General features: G+C 45.9%; 1 protein-coding gene across 2 annotated transcripts in view; it reads right to left on the reverse strand.

Annotated features, from left to right (window-relative positions):
- The window catches only part of RILPL2 (Rab interacting lysosomal protein like 2), a 79,718-nt gene that overhangs the window by 22,854 nt on the left and 35,188 nt on the right, over positions 1-21,676 (reverse strand). The window contains exons 2-3 of one of the 2 annotated variants that reach the window (XM_078667606.1): positions 17,990-18,141; positions 9,528-9,641 (exon numbers count right to left, since the gene is read on the reverse strand). In XM_078667606.1, coding sequence (XP_078523732.1) covers positions 9,528-9,641; positions 17,990-18,141 — 266 coding nt within the window. Of the gene's footprint in view, positions 1-9,527; positions 9,642-11,822; positions 12,073-17,767; positions 18,142-21,676 lie in introns of those variants that run through there. The other variant, XR_013602577.1, reaches the window with a different exon arrangement.

Genomic DNA, 21,676 nt, shown 5'->3' on the forward strand with positions numbered 1-21,676 from the left:
ACATAGATTTGTTTGTGAGTGCAAACCCACTTGTAAAGGATTTAGTACAATTAACATTTTTACAAAACGTGAAGAGATACCACTTCCTAAAATGATTGGATGTGGGGGAGGGGCCAGAACACAAGAAACCCAGGAGGTTTTTGCCTAGTTAGGGTTCATCAACCAGGTATAGCTTGATACCAGTGACAGTGTGCACAGGAGCCTAGCCTTCCCACTCAGGGAGACACACTGAAGTATACAAAAAGTGATGGCTGGATTGCTTGACTCAATTTCAGCCACTGGTAATTACTCTGGGCAGCAACCTATTCTATCTTTATTTTGCACATCATTCCACCTCAGGTTGGTCCCAACATATGCAAATCAGTCTTGACCCTCCTCCAATGGGAACAGTCCAACCCAAACTACCAGGCCAGGTACTCACTGAACCAGAACACAAGCAACCCAAGACAAGTTTCGTTCTAGTTAGGGCTCATCAACCAGTGACACAGTGTGCACAGAACCCATATCTAGGCATACCATCCCGCTTAAGGAGCAACACTAAAGTGTACAAAATGTGGTTGATAGAATGCTTGAATTAATCTGAGCCACTGTTAAGCACTCAGCGACACATCCTAGTCCATATATGTTTTGCACACCCTGCCCCTCAATTTAGACTCAGCTGGATGCAAATCAGTCTTGACCCTGCTCCAATGGGAATAGTCCTGCTGCGAACTACCAGGCAAGGTCCTCCCTGGACCAGAACACAAGCAACCCAGGACAGGTTTCCCCTAGATATGGTTCATCAGCCATGTATAGCTTTTACCAGTTTCACAGTGTTCACGGGATCCATGTCTGGGAATAAATAGCCTTACCATTTAGGGCGACACACTAAAGTATACAAAAAGTAATGGATGGAATACTGGACTTAATTTCAGTCACTAGTAATATCTCAGGATGCATCACAGTCCACTGTCATTTTGCGTACCATGAGAACGCAATTTGGACCCAGCCTTTTCCATCTATGGCACAGGGAGACAGAGATGTATGCTGAGTCACATAAATTGGTCAAGTAGATACACTGAGATTAATATTATGGTCTCTCTGCTTAACAGCTAACAATTTAGATCAGGTACATCACTTTAGTTCTGGATTTCATACAATATGCATAATACAAGGGTATAGCAACAGGGAATAATGAAAATAAACAGACTGTATTTGTGATTGACAGGATCACAGCTAATCCTGTAACAGCCCAAGTTCTGAAACGGACTACATAGCAATTCACCTTACAAAACTTTATTGGTTTTTAAGTGGATACTAGGCCATGCTAATTCCACCCAGACTACACCAATTTAAGAGTGAGCATCTAGATCAATTAAAAGGTAGATTAAATAAGGCGTGGTTAAAAAATCTGGATTTAAAATAGAACCAGTCCCTTATTAATATAGGGCATACTCATTGTACGAGGCATTGGCAGACCTAGAGACTGCCGGTGGGTCAAAGTTCAAGATGGCCGCTCGGTAGGGAGCTCGAGGAAAGAGCTCCAGGGTTCGGGATAACCTAATCGGTTTAAATCCCTGATCAACCCTGTCTTTCCGCCGCCTGACGACCAGTGGATAATCAGGAAGAAAACAGGACGAGGAATTTACCTACGAGTGCGTAAATCTCTGGTGGCTCGACTTGTTCTCAGCTCCCCGGGTCCGCCGCTCTGACTCGCTTCTGCCGGCTCTTCATCACCCCACAGCTCTCCACGACACTACGACCTCCTCTCTGGATCGACCTCAGAGGCCAGCTCTTGACGCAGTGACGGGGTCCTGCCCGCAGTTGCCTCTGCCTCACCCTTCCATGGCTCACCCGGGGGCTGTGCAGCTCGCCCCCCACGAGTCGTGTACCAGAGCATTGCCGGGCTGAAGCATAGAGGCGGGTGCACGGGATCTCGGACTTCGGATCTCCCAGCCCCCATAGAGCCCATTAACGTGACACGCTATGATTTCGCTGGCTGCGGAGAGGTGAGTGTTAACCCCTCAGCCTCTCGTTCCTGCCGACGGACGGCGATTCCACACAGATGCTGTGTACGCCGATCTGCCATTACCCGCTCCGCCCAACTGAGTCTCTGGCTCCACTTCGAACACCGATCCTCGGTTTCCCTTTGTGCCGAAGGGAAATCTCCGCTTGACTGGCTCCGCCACACCTTGTCCCCCCCCTGCTGCCGAAGACCGGACCGAGGCGCCAGACAACATTGCTGCTTCGCTCGCCCTGACCCCCGCTGCTCTCCGGCCGAGGTGCCTGACATGCCCCGACCCCCGCTGATCCCCGGCCGGGGCGCCTGACATAATTGCTGTTTTCACTCGTCCTGACCCACGCTGATCCCCGGGGCCGGTTGCTGTTTCCGGACTCTGGAGATTCGGCCGCCTATGTGCATTTGGCCTACATGCAGTCTCTCAGTGCGGATAGAAGCCGAGTCCCCCCCCCCCCCCCCCCCCCTGCTTGGCTAGGAGCAGCTTGCCCTTTTTGCCTGATGTGAAGCCCCGCCAGACTGGCTACATCCGAACTGGTCCCCCGTGCTCCTCCCTTGTGCCGAGTTCGGGCGGAGGTACCGGACCGAACCTAGTTACTGATTGCTCACTGTGGACGGTGTATGACTGACTGTAAAAGTATCCCCCTCGTTCTTGTGGAAATCCTGTCCTCCATTTTGGGGTGCCTACCTCAACTATCCCAAGATGGCAAATCCCTCCCCCATCAATGACTGCAATCAAGAAGCCTTAAGACAATGCTAATACTACGACCATCTTGTAACGGACCCTGCCCTTCACTTCTTATGTCGGTCCTTAACCATAGCACATCTCCCATTTGATCACTATTCAATTAGGCCAGTGCTCCTGAGAATGTTCGACTAGACTTTTTATTCTCTTTTATATATATGTTTTTTATCTGCATTTATTCTTAAAACAACCTCTCTGCACGCTCTAAGAGGTAACTGACCTTGTCCTTTTCTTCTTTGTCGGTCCTTAACCATAGCGCATCTCCCATTTGTTCAATATATAATTAGGCCAATACTTCTGAAAATGTTTGATTAGACTTTGTATTCTTAATTTATATATATGTTTTTATATGCAGTTATTCTTAATGACAACCTCTCTGCTCTCTCTACGAGGTCACAGAGCACGGCCTGATACACAATCAGCCTACCTCTAGTTGCACATATACAGCCATGCACTAGGGACCTCTCTACCTTACACCATATAAATGGTATAAGAACCACGTCTGGATTAGTCTGATGACTTAGAGCCTAACGAAGTTCTAGGGCCGCAATATACTACTAAATGTTCTCCTAATTTAGAAACACAACAGTGGAACTTACATCAACCCTTAACTAATGTAACATTTGTACGATATCCACGTAGTTCATACTGTATTTTGTTGATGTTGTTCTACTCTACTCTCACCATCCTATTCCTTATCTGACTACTCCCTTTCACAGGATACTCCCCCATTCCCTTGGAATTACGTGCACTAAACTCACAAATCTAAACTCACTGACATATGACCTACACACAGACCTATAATTAATGTAAACTCTTTTGCGCTATCTAGGCAGTGACTTCTATTTCTTGCTGTTAGTTATTCTGTTTATTCTCTTTAGCCTCAGTCACTTACTTCCCATTTTTAGTATTGCACATATTCCTGTTATCTATTTATTTCAAATGCATTTTATTGTTCTTATTACTATGCTTTCTTTTGTTGTTGTTTATTCGATTTGATTTTATTGTCCCCCATCTGGATGTCCTCTTACCTTGCCTTCCCTCATTTCCCTGTAACTTTTTGCTTTGGTTTAATGTATCACTTCCTTATCTCCGCCTTTGCTTTCCTTTTTTTCCCGTTCTAACTAAATTCACGGTTTAATTATTCATTCTCCCTTCCTCGCTCTCTCCATTCTCTCCCAATTATGCCTCCCCTCTCTCTCTCTCCCTTTCTTCCTCTGTATCACCTATCTCGAAACTTGGCTCTAATTCCTGGTCTATCCTCTATCCTTCCTACCTCACCAAACATGGTAAGAAGAAATTCAAACACAATCTCCTCTGTCTCCACTCTGAAACCCTATTTGCTGATTACCACAATACACTTAACTCCTCCTTAATCACCAACTACATCTTCTTCTCCAAACGTCCTTCTAAATGGAAAAGACTATTTCTTCAAACCCTCCCTGTCACTAACTCTCGCAACATTCCGTACGGTATTAAACTCTCCACCACCCCCTCTTCTTCCTTTCCTGGAGAAAATGATATTTCCATCTTCAAATCTGGTAATATCCTCATCCAAGCCTCTGAAAATGACCTCTACATTTTCGAACTCCACTTTAGTACCTTATCTCAATCCCTCAATCAGTCCCTCAACTCCTCCCTCCCCCCCTCTTCCCCTAGTTCCATTATCTCCCCCTTGTCGCCTACCCCCTTATCTCCCCTCTCTGATCAACCTACTACCTCTCCTAACAGTAACGCATACTCCCACCCTCCACTATCTACTCGAACTCTCAATACCGATACTAGCACTGACTCCCTACTCCCCTATGACTCATGTCCCCTCCTCTCTGATTCTCCCATTCGTCCACCCAACCTGGTTGCCCTCACCCAACCTCAGCTGTCCCCCATAGTTAACTGCCTTACCTTCAGCTCTGACTCCCTTCACCCACGGTCCCATCCTCCTCTCCTTACTGTCTCCCCCACATCTTCCACGATCCTGGATGTTCTCCCTCATCCAATACCTACCACCCCCACCCCTAATTTTTTTAACGGTACCGACACCTTTATATCACAATCACCAAATTTTTCTGCCTCTCTCACATCCTCCTTCACCAATGATTCCCCCTTCCCATACCACCGAGTGCGCCTTCCCCACCCTCGCCTATCCCTCACTCCCAACCCTAATTCCATGCTCCTCCAGCCACGCTCAATCGCCCGGCACCTCCAGCTTCCTTCCTTACTCTCCTCCCCTACGCCCTGCCTCTCTCAAATAGGGTCTGCTCCACACATTTCTCTTAAACCTCCAAACTTGTTCGATATTTCTACTATCGACTCGCCCCCTCCTGTCTCCCTTACTACCCTGCAGTCTCTAAGTACTATTAAACACTCCTCTCCTTGTGATCTCCCCTGGACAAACCTCCCCTATCCTCCTCTTCATACTACTCTCCCCCGTCCCCTCCAGCCCCTCTCATCAACCCCCCTTTCCCCCCTCTTCTCAACAATACTCCTTCGTCCATTCACCTCTTTTCTTCTGACTCCTGTAACACCCCCCATTGATGCTCCCTATCCTCCCCCCTAGCTCTATCGCCCCCCCATACTCCCCCAGCAACTCCTACGTCCCCTCCGCTGACCACTTCCTCTCACTTGCCCCATATCTCCCCTGCAACCCTCCTCACACCTACATCTGTATCCTGGACTACCCCTCCCCCTTATTTAACAAATGATTTTACCAAATCCAATGCCCCAATTACTCCCATCTACTTGGCCCCTCCCCTCCCCAATTCGAAAGCTCCCACCCGTCATAACTCCCTTCTCCTCCCCCCCCCCCGGGTTACCCCCCCCCCTCTCCCTAATCCCAACCCCTATTTCTCTCTCCTCCCAATAACTTCTGACCCACTCCATTCCTCACTTCTTATTCTATCACTCCTTAATGTTGAGTTTCTCCTTTCGTCCCTTGTTCTAGAATTCTCCTCCCTAAGATCTGACGTCTCACTCCTTACTAAAGCCCACTCCTCTGACCATTCACGCACATCTCCACACACCACCCCCCCCCCACTCCTCCTCCAATAACAGCCCCCCTGGCACTGGTATCGTCGATTATTCTTCTCACAGTTCCCTCCTCCCTACAAACTGCTTGACCCCCCCCAAACCCATTGATCCTTCCATCTCACCCCAACCAAACTCGGCATCCGCGATTTCTAGCTCTCATCATGTTGCTTACCCAATTCCCATGCAGGTTAATTTTTCCATGAACCCCACCATCTCCCCCCTTCCCTCCTCGTCCCCAAATACCCCTTTTCCGTGGTCCACTATCCCTGTTCTCCTTGGAACGAGTCGTCTCCCCCTTTACCCGACATCGCCTAGACCCCCACAACAACTAACCTCCATACTCCCTGATCCCCCTACTCAATACCCTGACCTCTCTCCACTTCACTGCATGCTGATTAACTGCCGATCCGCATCCTGCCATGCGACTGATATTGCGGAAACCATCCTGAGTGAAAACATAGATATTGCTTTCCTTACGGAAACTTGGCTCAACCCCCACTCTACTCCTATCCTTGACCTGCTCATTCCTCCTGGATATTCCATCATTAGGAAAGACAGAATAAAGCAAATTGGAGGTGGCCTTGCCCTAATTTTTAAAAATGAACTCACTCTCACACTTGTTCATTCCCAGGACCCTTCTACCTTTGAATACCTCTGCGTTGATCTTACCACTCCTGACTCCCCCACCATTCGTCTTCATACTATCTACCACCCCCCTGGCGATTCCATCCCCTTTACCGAAGAGCTCTCGGATCTCATCACTCAATCTTTGCTCACTCACCCTAATAATCTCTTTCTCGGTGACTATAACATCAATTGGAATAATAACGACGAACTGTCTGTCATCCTCCTTAAAGATATCATGGACATTACTGACCTGACACAACTCTGCCAAGCCCCGACTCACTCGAAAGGCGCCACCCTGGATGCTATTATAACTAGCAAGGATCTTGCCTCTCCCTCAATGATTCTTCCAGTTGACTGGTCGGATCATCACCTTATCCTCTTCACTTTGAACTGCTCCTTTACTATCCCCACCCCTATCGGCTCCCTACCCTTTAAACATACCCGCAATCTTCACCTTATCCCCCCTGGCGAGTTGGAATCTTCTATCAAAACCTGCTTACTCCTACCCCCCCCCCTCACAGCACCATTGACCTTACCAAACACTACAATAACTCTATCCTTCAAGTGCTTGACCAAATTGCCCCTATCAAACTTAAACATCAAAAAAATATACCCCTAAATCCTGGTTTAACTCTGACCTCAATAATGAAAGACGGGCCCTCAGACAATCTGAACGCACATGGAGGAATCATCCCTCCCCTAATAACCTGATTCTCCTCAGAAATGCCAGAGCCAAATACAAGAAACACATTTTCACTGAAAAAGCCTTCCTCCTCTGTTCACAACTTGAAAAGGCCAAAAACGTCCCAGAGAACTCTTCAGCATCCTTAAAAAACAAACTTCCTCTGGCCCCCCTAAAATACTTGACACTGTGGAAAGATGTGAAGAAATCGCCAGCTTCTTTGCGAACAAAGTCAACCTGATCGAACTATCCTTCTCTTCTCCTCCTCTCCCATACCAATCTACCCTTAGCCAACACCTCCTTCCTAACACGCCTACTTCACCTCGCTCCTCTGCCCCTTCATGCCACGACCCCTCTCTACCCCTCCCTACTCCATCCCATCCCGACCCTATCCTTACTGACAACCTTACCAAAAATAATGCCTCCTGGAACGAATTTTGTCCAGTATCTAAATCCACTGTCCTCAACATTATCTCAAAACTTAAACCTTCGTCTCACACCAAGGATCCTCTTCCTGCCCAGCTGGTTCAGGAACTCAAACACATCATAGCACCCATCTGGACCAAGATCATCAATTCCTCTCTAAAAATGTGTTCTCTCCCAGTTAGACAGACAAACATATCACTTCATTCAATCTCCTTGACGCTTTCCAAACTGGTTTCAGAAAAGGATGCAGCACAGAAACCGCCATGCTCAATATCACAGATGATATCCATCGCTCTCTTGACAAAGGCGAATCCTCCCTCCTTATCCTCCTTGACCTCTCTGCTGCATTTGATACTGTCCACCATCCTACCCTTCTTAACACTCTCAAAGGCCGTTTTGGGCTTGAGGGCATTGTTCACCAATGGTTCACCTCTTACCTCCAACATAGATCCCAACAAATCAAACTCAGTCACTGCCTTTCCAAACCACAACCTGTCTCACTTGGAGTCCCACAAGGCTCTATCCTTTCCCCTACCCTCTTTAATCTATTCATGGAACCACTCACCCTTATTCTCAAACAAGCTAATATAAATTACCACCTCTATGCTGACGACACTCAACTTTATTACAAGATCAAAACCCACCATGACATTCTTCTCCTCAATGATACCTTGAACAAAGTCCAAGCCTGGTTCCATCTTAATCATCTCAAACTGAATCCCCAAAAAACTGAAATCATCCTTTTCACTCCCAAAAATAGTTCCCTGCCTATCCAACTCTGGATCAATGATATAAAAGCACTCGACTGCACCCTCTCCTCCTCTAACTCTGTCAAATCCTTGGGCATCAGCATTGACAAAAATCTTACCCTCATCCCTCACACTAAAAATGCTGCAAAAGGCACTCTCTTCTCCCTTCTCCACCTCAAAAAAATCAAACCTTTCATTCCAGCTGATGACTTCAAAATGGTTGTCCAGTCGCTTGTACTTTCCAGAATTGACTACGGCAATGCCACCTTTGTAGGCACCCCAAAAGTCCATCTTGCCCCAATTAAATCTGTCCTCAACCTGGCCGCCAGACTTATCTCGGATTGTAAACGATTTGATCACATTTCTCCTATCTTCAAAAACCTTAACTGGCTCCCAATCGAAGGTAGATCTACCTTCAAGATGGCTTGTATTACTCACAAAGCCCTTCACCAAAACACCCCTTCTTACCTCTCGGACAAACTACAAAAAGCTGGTTGCTCCAGGTCCTTGAGAAGCACCAATGCCCTTGTCCTCATCCCCCCGAAACTCAAATGTAAAAAGACTCAATCACGTGCCTTCTCTGGTAATGCCCCTACGATTTGGAACTCTCTCCCCAAAGACCTTCGCTGCAACCCATCCTTCCCTCTCTTAAAAAAAAGACTCAAGGTACTTCTTCTCAACAAATATTGGGGTACCTAAGATCTCTATAATGATGCAGTCCCCTGTTTCTATATTCACATCAACCCACCCCTTCTCTCTTACTTTCCTCTTCTCCCCCCTCTCCCTCTACCCCTCTCTCTCCTTTCTTTAATCCGCTTCCCCTTCCCCCCACTCATACCTAATTACTTTCTTTCCATAAACTCCTTGGTCTAACTAATGACAGTTTTTCCCATTGCGAGTTATTACTCACTTTGTAATTGGTTTTTATTTACATCATGATGTTTATCTGTCTGTAAAGCGCTCTGATACTCCTGGGTCCAGTAGCGCTATATAAAACTTTTGAAATAAATAAATAGCCACTTGGGGTGCATTTACTTTCTATCGCTATACATTGCAGCCCAGGGGCTGCTTTTACTACACGCTATTTGCAAAACTACTACTAACTGGAAAATGCCTGCTGAATTATCTTTAGGGACGACAGTCAAGACGTATTTTATGCAAGTGAAAAAATAACCAATGGGGTACCAGTGTTGTAAAAATATTGAATAACAGACTACTATTTTTACATTTACCAAATCATGGGGTGGTTGTATAGAAAAACACATTGGTACTTACAAACGTTTTCCAATCGATTTTTCTTGAACACTTTCATTTGATAACGCAGCATTGGGTGCAACTGGTTCTTCTTCCAATGTTGTAGCCTGGTCCTCACTCGGGGCAATGAGGCCACTGTGACAATATATAAAGTATATAGAGTAGATAGTTAGCATCATTTACTTTCCATGAATGGGTAAAGTATGTACCTGTGCTCTGTAGTCTAGTGTCTGGACCCTTTAAGTTTGCCCACTCAGCTATCTCATTGTAAATATGATACCACGTGTGTTGATGGCCCTCCCACAGTAGAAAAAAGTAGACAACCTGAGGCCATGTGAAGACCGCTTGCACTTTACAAAGTTACAATTTTAGGCCATTCCTATCCAGTGTGATAGGTGGCCATACATTATTTTAGTATTAATTATTATTTTTATAGAGAAAAGTGAAGGAATGCGGGATGGTAAGACTTTTGTGATTGGAAAGCAGTTCTGGAGTTTTCCATCACTGAAATTTAAGAACATTGTGTTTTTACAAATATGTTGATGTTTGTAGTATATTCTGGTTAAGAAACAGTGGCGGGATCTCATCACACCAAAGATTCCCCAGGTTTCTAGTTTTCAGAAATGCCTAAGTTTTGGTAGGGTTCTGTGGGCTCCTGCAGTCCCTGATCAAAAATACTACAGCCATCATCTAAGGAAATTGGAAAGAAAAGTGTATTCATGCTGTCTTAGTTTGGCCCTGCATGGCATTCTGGATTGCAGACATGGGCGCGAGTCACACACAACACACTTCCATTCATTCCCCAGGGTCTTTAAATTACAGAAATGTTCTGGGTAATTAGGAGTTCCTGGGTGCTGGACAATCCTAGGCCAAAATACTGCACAAATGTGTGCTTTTGTCAAAGTTTAAGGTTTGCAAGGGCTTCTGGGTAGGACAATCTGGCGAAAGCCATACAAGTCACCCCTCCCTGGATTCCGCCAGGTATCTAGTTGTCAAAAATCTGCAGATTGCTTGGTTTCATTAGGTGTCAGTTGAGCTGGGGCCCAAACTCCACAGCTACGCACACTGCAACAAGAGGGTTCGTTTTCAGTGGAAAAATGTGATGTGGCCATGCTGTGATTTGGGTCCTTTCCTCTTATGGGAACTAGGTCTAACCACACAAGTGAAGTAGCATTTTCATCGGGAGACATGGGAAACACAGAATAGAAGAACATTTGTTATTATTAATTGGATTTCTTAGTATTTGTGCCTTCTAAATGTAAGCCAGTCTGTAATAAATAAGACATTTTGAAAAATGCCCTCAGAATCACATACTAATATGAGTATACCCAAAATCAGAATTGTACTCACTGCTTCTCAACTCTGTATCTGGTATCCATTTCAGAACTACATAGGTTTCCTTGATACCCATTTTTCACCCTATATATTTTTCTATATGAATTGCTGTATACTTGGTACACAATGAAAAACCACTGCAAGGTGCAGCTCAGTTGTTGTCTCTGGGTACATCGGGTTCTTGGACAACCTATAAATCCTGTATATCCCTGCAGCAAGAAAAGTCTAGCAACCATAATGGTATATTGCTTTTGTAAATCAGCCTTTGTGACAATAAGTTACAGATAAACAAGGTCACAAAAGGGTGTTTTTTTCCTACACATTTCCAATGCTTTTTATCTCAACAGTTTCTTTGGTGAAATCTAGAATGATCTATACAAATCCAGAAAACTATAGCCTTTCTGGACCACCCAAGGGTTTCACACCAGTTTCCACCACAAACTGGAAGAAGGTTGAAAGTGCAAACATTCAAACAAATGAGCTATCTCTTAGAAAAATGCCAAAATTGTGGTACAAAATTGCTTTCCCTTGCAGCTTTGCACGTTATTGAAAGCGGGGAAGATGGTGACTTTAGTAAAGCAAACCTTTAGTTGATGCTGTTCTCCTATCTTTCCTCAAAAACTCAAACATAGCTATATTTTGGCTATCTTCTCGGTCCCCTCCAGGGGAAACAAAAACAAAAACCCTGGGTACCTTTAGAATCCCCATGATGTTGGGAAAAAAGGAGCCAATAAAACCAGAACCATAAAACCAATTTGACATGGCTACCTTCTGCAGAAAAACGTTATGGAGGCCTAAGCGCAAAGTACCCCAAATAGGCAAAAAATGGCTCAGCACTGGGGTGACAAAGCCTCAGCAGTTAAAGGGTTAAACTCTCTCACCACCTTTTTCTTAGGATAGAGTGACGATGAAGCAGCATCATAATTAATAAGTGGTGTATCATCCCAAAGAAATGATGGCCAGAAATTGGTGGTAAATAGCATACGCATTCGATTACAAAAACACCCTCTCCAACTAAAATGCACAAATTGTACAAAAACAGTGGTAGGCATGCCACACCATAGAGTAACCACTCTGAAATTAGAAACATTTGAGACATGCAGACCACACATATATGCTGCACATTCCAACACAAACATACACACAGAAGCACACACTGTAAACCGCAGAACCATAAATCCACAAACTCATCTCTCCCATACAGCTAATTCTTCAGAACCTCGTTTATCTACTTCTCACTCCTTTTGGGACTGTGCTGCCTCTTCTACCTTCACTCCTCGCGGTACCCGCTCCGCGGGTTCCGCTTCGTGAGGGGTGCCTGATTGTTGCTGGGGGTCATTGTTGGAGGAACCGAGGGAGCTGTGTGCGTGAGGCGGGGCTGCGAGCGAGCGCGTGTGCTGGACTGGGACTCCAATTCCCAGGAGCACCCGCCAGCCCGGATTTCGATCACCTGGGCCGCTCTCCCCGACCCCTCCCCCCCCTTGTCTGTAGCCACTATATTTGGTCTCTAGCTCTCCCGCGGCGCGGGAGCGCGCCGGGAGAAGCCCGGGACAAGGGCGGGACCGTCTGTGGCCGTCCTAGGCCGGAGTAGGCTGGGCTGGGCCTACTCTCTTGGCTGTGTCTTCTGGCATTTGGCTCAAGTAAGGGATATAGTGCCCCATAGTCTTTATTGAACTCTAGACGCCATGCCGTCCCCGGCTAGGGAAAGCACCCCCATGAAACAGTGTGGAGTTAAAAATAAGACCTTAGAGAATTACTTCCCTCGGGCTGTGGGGGAAGGGGATAAGGAGAGCACTTTAAACCGGCTTAGGGTTGAGCGGAGACGCTCTATAGATAACCTGAAAAATAGACCTCTAGGAGAACATCTAACCACGTCTAGTGTAGAGTTGACCCCAATAGATGATGTCCCAATTCTGTTGAGGGATTGTACAAAAACTCCCCTAGCGTCACCCACGAGTTCTACCCCAGTGAGCAGCATAAGCCCAAGCAAGGTGACTATTGATCTAATTTCTCAACCTCCCCCAGCTCTGAAATCTAGGAAAGCTAAACCTAAGCCAGCTGCAGCACATGGAGTTTTTGGGCCCCCCCCAAATAAACGCAGGAGAAAGGCGAAGGGTGCTCAGGGAAAAAACAAACCCAAAACCCCTCACTCCGAGTTTGGGAAGCCATCTAAACCCCCCACACCGACTGTGATAACAGTGGAGGAGCCACATCCTAAACCTGCTGCACAGGACGGTTTGGCCCCCGGTTTGATGGAAAATATAGTAAATAACATTGCCAATGCCCCCCTTTCTGTCGTCCCGTTAGGCAACTTGGAATTTCTGCTGAGGTCACTACTGTTACCAATTAGTGAAAGCATTAAAAAGGTGGAAATTAGATTAACCATCCTTGAGGCTACACTAAGTAGCATGAAAATCCCGGTCAACTCTCAAGGAAGGCCTCCTGAGTTCATCGCCACTCCAACAGCCCCTAAACATCCTCCAAAAAATGTAATGAGCTTAGCCCCGACACAGGTTGCGATTGTGGCTGCCCCACTACAACCCCAGAGGAATAATTCCGCTCGAATGAAGTCACTTAATCCTATTGGGCCTACCCCCCCTGTAAACTCTGTTTCTCCACCACAGCCCACAGATAGTGTCGCGCTAACACCACTAATGAAGCTTCCCCCCAGGCCACGTAGACCTAATTTACCACCAGAGGCAAATGACTTCACTGTAGTCATGGCGGGTGTTCCTCCGCTAGAGGCGGGTGAAGCTGAGGGCTTTTGTGCCCTAAAAAGTAGGGTAATTAAGTGGTTAAATTTGAACAGACCCTTACCAGTACATTTAAATAACGAAATCATAATGGTTAGAAGGGTTCCATGGGTTGGGAGAACTCGCAAATCCATTATAGGGGATTGCATTTTAGTGAGCTGCAGGGACGTTGGAACTGTCTCCCACATATGTCAGGGAAAGAATAGATCGCAGGTGTCAACCATTCAAACCCTTCATGTGTCTTTCTTCTTCCCCCCTATCCCTGTCCCTGCCCCTGCACATACGCTTCGTACCTATGATAACTGGGAAAGGGTCGGTCGGAGAGGTGATCGTCACGAATTTAACCCCAGGCCAGCATTCAGCCGCCCAGAGCCACCCCTTCGTACATTCAACCGGTTTCACTGTCTGGATGGCTTAGAGGGGGTAGATTGACAAATGGATAATGGTCTTCGGGGAGAAGGGGGTAAAGGGGTTCTGAAAGAAGAGTCGGAGGTGCACAGTTTGGTGGCAAAGCAAATGCCATCAAGTTGTGGCATGACGCCTGTGCTGGATGAACCCAGGGCAGTAGATATTGGATGTATAGGAGAGGGACATGGGCCGGATATGGAAAAGACAGGGTGTGAGTTACAAAGGGGGCGTCAGGGGGGAGTGGAGCAGGGGGGCGAGGCACTGAGAATTATTTCATGGAATATAGCTGGTCTGGCTGGAAAATTTGACAACAAAGAGTGGCTCGACTATATCAGGAAATTCCATGTAATCTGTCTGCAGGAGACCTGGGCATCGGAGAATAACTTCCACCTGCAAGGGTATAAGTGTTTTTTTGTCCCCGCCCAAAAATCAAGATCGGGGAGAGCCATGGGAGGATTATCTATTTATATTGACTTGGGCCTTCCGGGCAGTTGCTCTTGCCTAGACTGTAACTCCCACAGGATCCAGGCAGTTAGATTTTCAGGGAAGGGGCTTAGATTTGTAGTTTTTAATATCTACAACAATGAGATAGCGGGAACCCAAACCCCTCTTGCTGCTGAATTGGATCATAGGTTGGGTCAGGAAACAATGGGCCTAAAAAAGGGGCAGACACACGCAATGTTGGTTATGGGAGACTATAATTGCCATCTGTGCCCGGCACTGGTTCAAAAAAACCCAGACTGGTCCCAGTGCCCCATGGAGAAGGGGCCGCACTTTTCCCATACGCCGACAGGGTTAGCTTTCAGTACGCTCCGGCTCAAGTATGACCTAGAGCATACTATCAACATGATGGGGACGCAGGAGGATGGCACACTCCCACCTACATTTAAGGGCAGAGGGTGCTCATCCTTCATAGACTATATCCTGGTCTCAAGATCTCTGATAAATAAGATAGCTAGTGCAGGGATTGAATGGAGCGGATTCAGTGACCATAACCCCCTTGTCTTGGAGTTGTTGTACAGGGTGGGCCCAAGAAATAGAGCTCAACACACATTCACTGAGAGGGCAATAGATCAAGGCAGGAGACTAAAGTGGTCTAAAATTGATGGGGAAAAGTTTTACAAGGACCTGGTGGACGCCGGCAACCTGGCCATTAATGATTGTTTAGACACAGAGGTTCACGGATTGAGGCTTCTGGAGGCATTCGATCAGATCGCCAAGTTGATCGACGGTCTACTAAAGACTTGTGTGCCCTTAAAGAACCACGGGAATCCTCGATGGTTCGATAAAGACTGCTCCAAAGCTTTGAGGGAGCTGAAAAGCTGCCTTAAATCTAAACCAAGGGTCCCCTATAAAGTGAAGGTGTGCAGAGAAAACTATAAAAAAGAGATTAAGAGGAGGAAACTTGTCTTACAGGCAGAAGCGTGGGCAGATTTAAGAGAAGTAGGGGAAAGAAAGGATCTAGCGGGTTTCTGGAGGATTATCAATAACCCAACTTTCCAGGAAAAAGATACCCCGGAGATAGGGGCTAATATCCTCCCAGAACAGTGGGTTACCCACTATAGGAGTCTGTATAACCACGAGTCTGGTACTACTGTAGTGTTATCGGCTATTTCAACTCAGGCTCCACCGGTTGAATTCACTATTAAGGAGATCACCGCAGGGATTGAGGGTCTGACTAAAAATAAAGCCCGGGGCCCGACGGGATTCCCCCAGATCTGTTTCTGAGTAATACTGAACTTTGGGCCCCTTTAATGACAAGGGTCATTAACACTGCTATTACCTGCGGCCTGCCTCCGTCATGGTCAAAAGCGGTAATTGTGCCGATTTTTAAGAAGGGCAATAGGGACGACCCCAAGTGTTACCGCCCGATTTCCCTGATTGATGTGTCAGCAAAACTTTTGGGAAGGGCAATTCTTAACAGACTGTCCGAGTGGACCGAAGAAAATAACATCTTCTCGGACACTCAATACGGATTTACACAGGGAGGTCCACTAGTGACCAATGCCTGAACCTTTACATGCTGACTGCCAAATATACCATGGCTAGTGATGAATCCATTTATATGGGTTTCATGGATTTGGCAGCAGCATTCGATCACGTTAATAGGGAGAAATTGTGGGGCATGATGTTTAGCATGGGGATTGAGAGTGGCCTAATTAACATTTTGAGGGAATTGCACAGTGACACTACGGCTAAGGTCCGTTACAATAGGGAGGGGGGATTGACTAACTCATTCCCCTGTATGAGCGGAGTTCGGCAAGGCTGCATCCTTGCCCCTTTTTTGTTTTCCCTGTATATTAATAATTTGGAGCAGTTTTTGTTAGGTTTAAAGGCTGATTGCCCAAGGGTCGGGTCGCGTCATATTCCTGTTCTGCTTTACGCAGATGACGCGGTGCTGATTGCACGTACACCCAGGAGCTTACAACTCTTGATCGATGGATTCGTTAAGTTCATGGGTGCCCTGGACCTTTTTGTTAATCTGGGTAAATCCTATGTGCTCCTGGCGGGGAAAAAATCTACCTCCAAATTTATTTACACAATAGGGAGTCACATTGTAGAAGAGGTCAAAACGTTTCCCTATCTTGGTGTAACATTTGATGGCGCCTTACAGTTTGATTCCTTGGTGGAGGAGCGTTGTGGTAAAATGATCGCATCTAACGGGGCAATAGCTAGCTATGGCAGGAGGCTAGGAAGATGGTCCCCGGAACAGGTGATGAACTTGTACAGCTCTGTATCATGCTCCAAAGTTATTTATGGGGCAGAAGTATGGGGCTTCGTTAATACCACAAGAATCCAACGGGAAGAAAACAAATACTTGAAATCAATCCTGAGGGTACCCCAAAGCACTGCTGGATTAATTGCCCATAGGGAGTTAGGGAGGCCATATATAGAAGACCTGGTAAAATTGAGGCCCATAGTAGCCTGGTTAAAAATCTGTGTCAATCCTGATGCGTCACTCAGTAGAGAAATCTTATCGGATTGTTTGGGGAGGGACAAATGTATGCGCACCCCCTGGCTCCATTATGTGAAGAACACCTTAGAGGAACTAGGTTTTGGGAACCTCTTTACTAACCCTGCAACAATTGTAGCCCAGAATAAGTTGCAAGTAGGGAAAATTTTTCTAGAGCGGAAAAACCTATGCAGAGCTGAGGCGGAAGGGTGTAAAAAGACAGTGAGGGCCCACAACCTAGTGAAGAGTGCGGAGGGTATGGAACCATACTTGTACCTCATGTATAACGCACAGGACAGGTTCTTGATGTGCCGTTTCAGGCTGAACCTACTCCCATTCATGTTGGCATCACCAGTAGGATTTGCTACATCAATTGAACAGAAGGGGCCCTGCGGCTGCGACAACAGGTCTCCGCAGGACTCCCTTCATTTTGTTTTACTTTGCCCCTTTTATACAATGCCCAGACGCAGATTCCTTGTAAACCTCTTAAAAAAAAAAACAAATTGGCCCACGCTAGGGAGGCTCTAGTATTTTTACAGAAAGCCTCGGACCCCTTAACATTATGTAGTATTATGAATTTTATTAAGGTAGCGGTCCGTTTAAGACACACCAGGGGAGAAGAATGAAATGTCTCAAATTTTATGCCTTTTAAGTGTCATACACTGTTTCACTGTTTGTTTTTTATGCTTTGTTTACACTTTGTACAAAGGATCCTGGAAATGTTTAATGACTTTTTACTATGTATATATGTGTGTGCTTTTATGGTGATTTTTAATCACCGAATAAAGATTCTTTGAATTGAATTGAAATACTTCTCAGATCCCTAAAGTAACAAGAATTCTGAGGAAAAGTATGCACAATGGGCATTTAAGATATCTCACTTAACTAAGAGGCCACAACAACAAGTGCTGTGCAGATACAAACAGAACAGTGGCAACATAATTCACCATTGGGTTGAGGACAAGATGACATGATGTGCCCTCTCATGGATAAAGAACGCCTACAATTGGGGAAAACAAAATATTGGAACCCACCTTTTATAGCACTGCAGTTCCTCTTGAGCGACAAGAAGTTGAGTCTTCAGTTGGTTACGTTCTTGCAATACCGCTCTCAGTTCCTCCAGTGTGAATCGAGGGCGGTTGGGATCTGTAAGATCTACAACCATTTTGTCTGTCCCAAGATCCAGCTGCAAAAGAAAAAGTATTTTGTTTTGCTTGTGAGGAGAGAATGACGGCCATGCTATCAAGACAAGTTTTAATGCACTATTTTTAGATTCAAATATGCCACCTTATGTAGTGCTTACACTTTAGGAAGAATCTAAAACACGCAGTTAAATATAATGATAACTATAGTACAGCAGATAGACTAAAACTGGCAAGTTGAAAACGAGGATCTTGGAGAAACAGTTATAGATTTAACCCAAACCAGCTAGGTATGGATTGGCAGCACCGCTGTCTGCAAGACGTGTTTTTACCAGTTCTTTAAAATATACACAGAGTAGGCATTGGCTAAACCAGAGGAGTACTACTCTTTCACCTCATGCTGTTGACTCTCTGATGTATCATTCCACCTTCAATGGAATGCTTGGATTACAATGATAATGGGATTATTTTACACCTGAAAAATACACTACGTCATCACACACTTTGATCTTTACCTCGTACATGTACTGTGGCAGAAAGCAACTCTGTACTTCTTTCTTTAACTGTGCTAAGCCTATTTTACAGCAGTGGGCTTTAAAACCCCTTTTTATTGGTTTTCATTACCAAATACATAGAAACACTCGTAACGTAGACCTCTGGTTTTACATGCAGGCAGTATAATATACACTTTTTTATACACTGGGTTACAAAAGTGGACACCGATCCCAATATTACTCCCATACAGGTAGAGTTTTATCGGCATTTTTAAAATGAACAATCTATTCTTACCTTAATCCATCTCTCGGAGGTCTCCTTTTACCACTCCTAGTTAAACAGTCCATTCATTAATCGTGTCAGCAACATCTATAGTGTATCATCCTTTGGTTTCCCAGCCTGTAGAAGTGCCTTCACCATTTCCGAATTTTCAGGAACTTCCAGGGATTACCCCTGCTTTCATAAAGTTATTTTTTGACCTCCATGTGCATATCTAGACCTGCACGCCCTTCATGTATGGTTGGTGTGGTATGAGCAGTACACTTCCTTGCCAAATCTCTTTTTGCAGCTATTAGAAGCAACATCCAAAACGTGAGCTTGGACCTGGTAAATCGGCATCATTCAGTATTCCCGGGATAACAAACTGGGCCACTGATGGAATATTACATGCTAGGATTAGACCAAGCTCACAAAGGATTATCAGCCAATATTCCTACAATTTATTGCAGCCCCAGACTGTATGAATATAGGTGGCTTCTTCCACGTCACATTTCAAGCAGGCAGTCTACTGATCCCCCCCCTCCATTTTATATAGTCCACTTCCTTTATAATACGCTCTGTGGAGTAATTTCAGCTGGACCAGGCGTAGATGCACCAGGGGCCCTTCCCAATCAATCTTCCATGATTCCTACATCACCCTTCCATCTAGCCCTCAGCTTCTGCAATCAGTCCAGCATATTAATAATAAGGGTTCTATAAGAAGCGGCTATTGCCCCATCCCAGTTCTCCAAGTACTGTTCTGCCTTCCAGTGGCGCATATTCAGGAATTCCATCCTAATCAAGTGCTTCCGCCTGCAGAGCATGTCTCAATTGTGCATATTTGTACATTTGACTCTGGTTTAAATCCTATTCAGTTTGTTGGCTGGGGAACAAGCGTATGTTATTTCCCTCGAACACAGAGGTTTCCAAACTTTTTTCTCTGAGCCCCAAGCAAAAAGTTTTCAAATTGAGCCCCCTCCACAACTTTATGGCAAGTATTGGAAGGAGGGCTGAGCATAGAGGGCTTGACTTGTGAGATAATTTCTGTAGCTCATAATCCATACTAAATGGGATTATAAAAGATTACCCATATCAAACAAAAATAGGACTAGATCAACAAACACTGCTCCCCATAATTGGGAGCATTGTGAGTCCCTCACACTCCTGGGCCCCAGTGCAACAGCACCTGCTGCACAGTGATAGTTCCAGCCCTGAGTGCCAGACTGCCTCTTTTGCCACTTTCACCCTTTCCCAATATGCATGGCCATTACTCCAATCTTGAAACAGGCTCTCTGTCCCTTTCAGGAACAAATTAGCTCCCACATGTTGCGGATTCACTGCAGCAAACACACCCTTGTCTCTAATGCTAGTAAAGAATATGTGTCTTGGTGCCCCATTTTGTAAAGTAAGACAGTCATAGTTGTGTTGCAGCGGGCCCCCCAATCGGTTGGGCCCCAGTGCCACTGCACCTGCTTCACTAATAAAAGCTAACCCGAAGCAAAGCGTTTGTAAATCTGGGCCTATGTAATTTTGCTGCAGCTTGTCTTATGCTGTGTGCAATGCAGTTTTAAAATAACTTATTCACCGTGCTTTCTGTCAGATTGGGACATTGTAGCACTTTAAATACAAAAGTCACTATTCCTTATTGCACCTATATAGAATAGTGGTTCAATTCAGTGACTCTATTGTGACACATACAGACATCTGCAGTGATCACATTAACCAACTAAGGTTTCATAACGCAAGTGCTTATTCCACTAATTAAGTTGAATTTATTTTTCAACAAGTCCCTGGGCCAGCTCCCCACCACTGCTGCAGGCCGAGCCCCCCATTCGAATATGCACTGTGCTGCCATTCCTTGACGCCATTGTTTTTTATGCCAAATCTGTGCTCACTTTCACCTCCTCTTTTCCCACTATAAATCGTAACATTTGCTTTCTTTTTTCCAGCTTTAACCGTAACTTTTGCCTCATTTCCCTTCCCCCAAATCATAACATTTGCCTTCTTTTTTTAGAGCTTAACCCATAACTTTTTGCCTCCTTTCCCCCCCTTAAACTGCTCCTTCTCCCACGCTCTCCCGGCTAACTCTTCCTCCCAGGAACTGACTTGATTGAGGCCACAACGCCAGGATGCCAAAGGCAAGCCAATCTGTGCCCATCTGCGTCTGGACCTCGCCTAGCACCAGGACCATTGGATCACCACCCACCACAGTTACACCAGCACTAAGATAACAGCAGCAACTTTTGCAGCTGCACACCCCCACGCTCAACGGCAGGACCCTTCCCCTGCCGACAATGCTGCTTCTCCTGCACCGTCAGATCACTCTTCCATGGGCCCACGGCCACCACTACTGAGCTAAGAGAAATCCAATGCCTCCTGATCAACTTCCGGTCTCTCCACAAACATGCCAACGAGATCTGGGGCACCTTCACCTCCCTCACCCCCGTTGTTGTCTTCCTCACCAAGACCTGGCTCAACCCCGCATCAGAACCTGACATTGCCTACGCCACACAAAACTGATACAAGATCATACACTGGGACCGCATCAACAAACTCGGAGGTGGAATAGCCATCATCATCCACAAAGAATCTGTCCACTGCACAGCTGTCAGCAACGCCAACAACCCCGTCATGGAACACCTCAACTTTCAACACAACACAAGCGGCAAGACCACCTTCAGAGGCACCATGGCATACAGACCACCATGGCTACGCCCAGCCTTCTGCGAGGCCATCTAAGACTTTGCCCCTCTGGCCATCAACTCCAAGAACATCATCTTCCTCGGAGACCTCAAGCACGAACAATCTCGACCTCACCCAACTCAT

The sequence above is a fragment of the Lissotriton helveticus genome, chromosome 11, assembly GCF_964261635.1.
Source record: "Lissotriton helveticus chromosome 11, aLisHel1.1, whole genome shotgun sequence".
Lineage (NCBI taxonomy): Eukaryota > Metazoa > Chordata > Amphibia > Caudata > Salamandridae > Lissotriton > Lissotriton helveticus.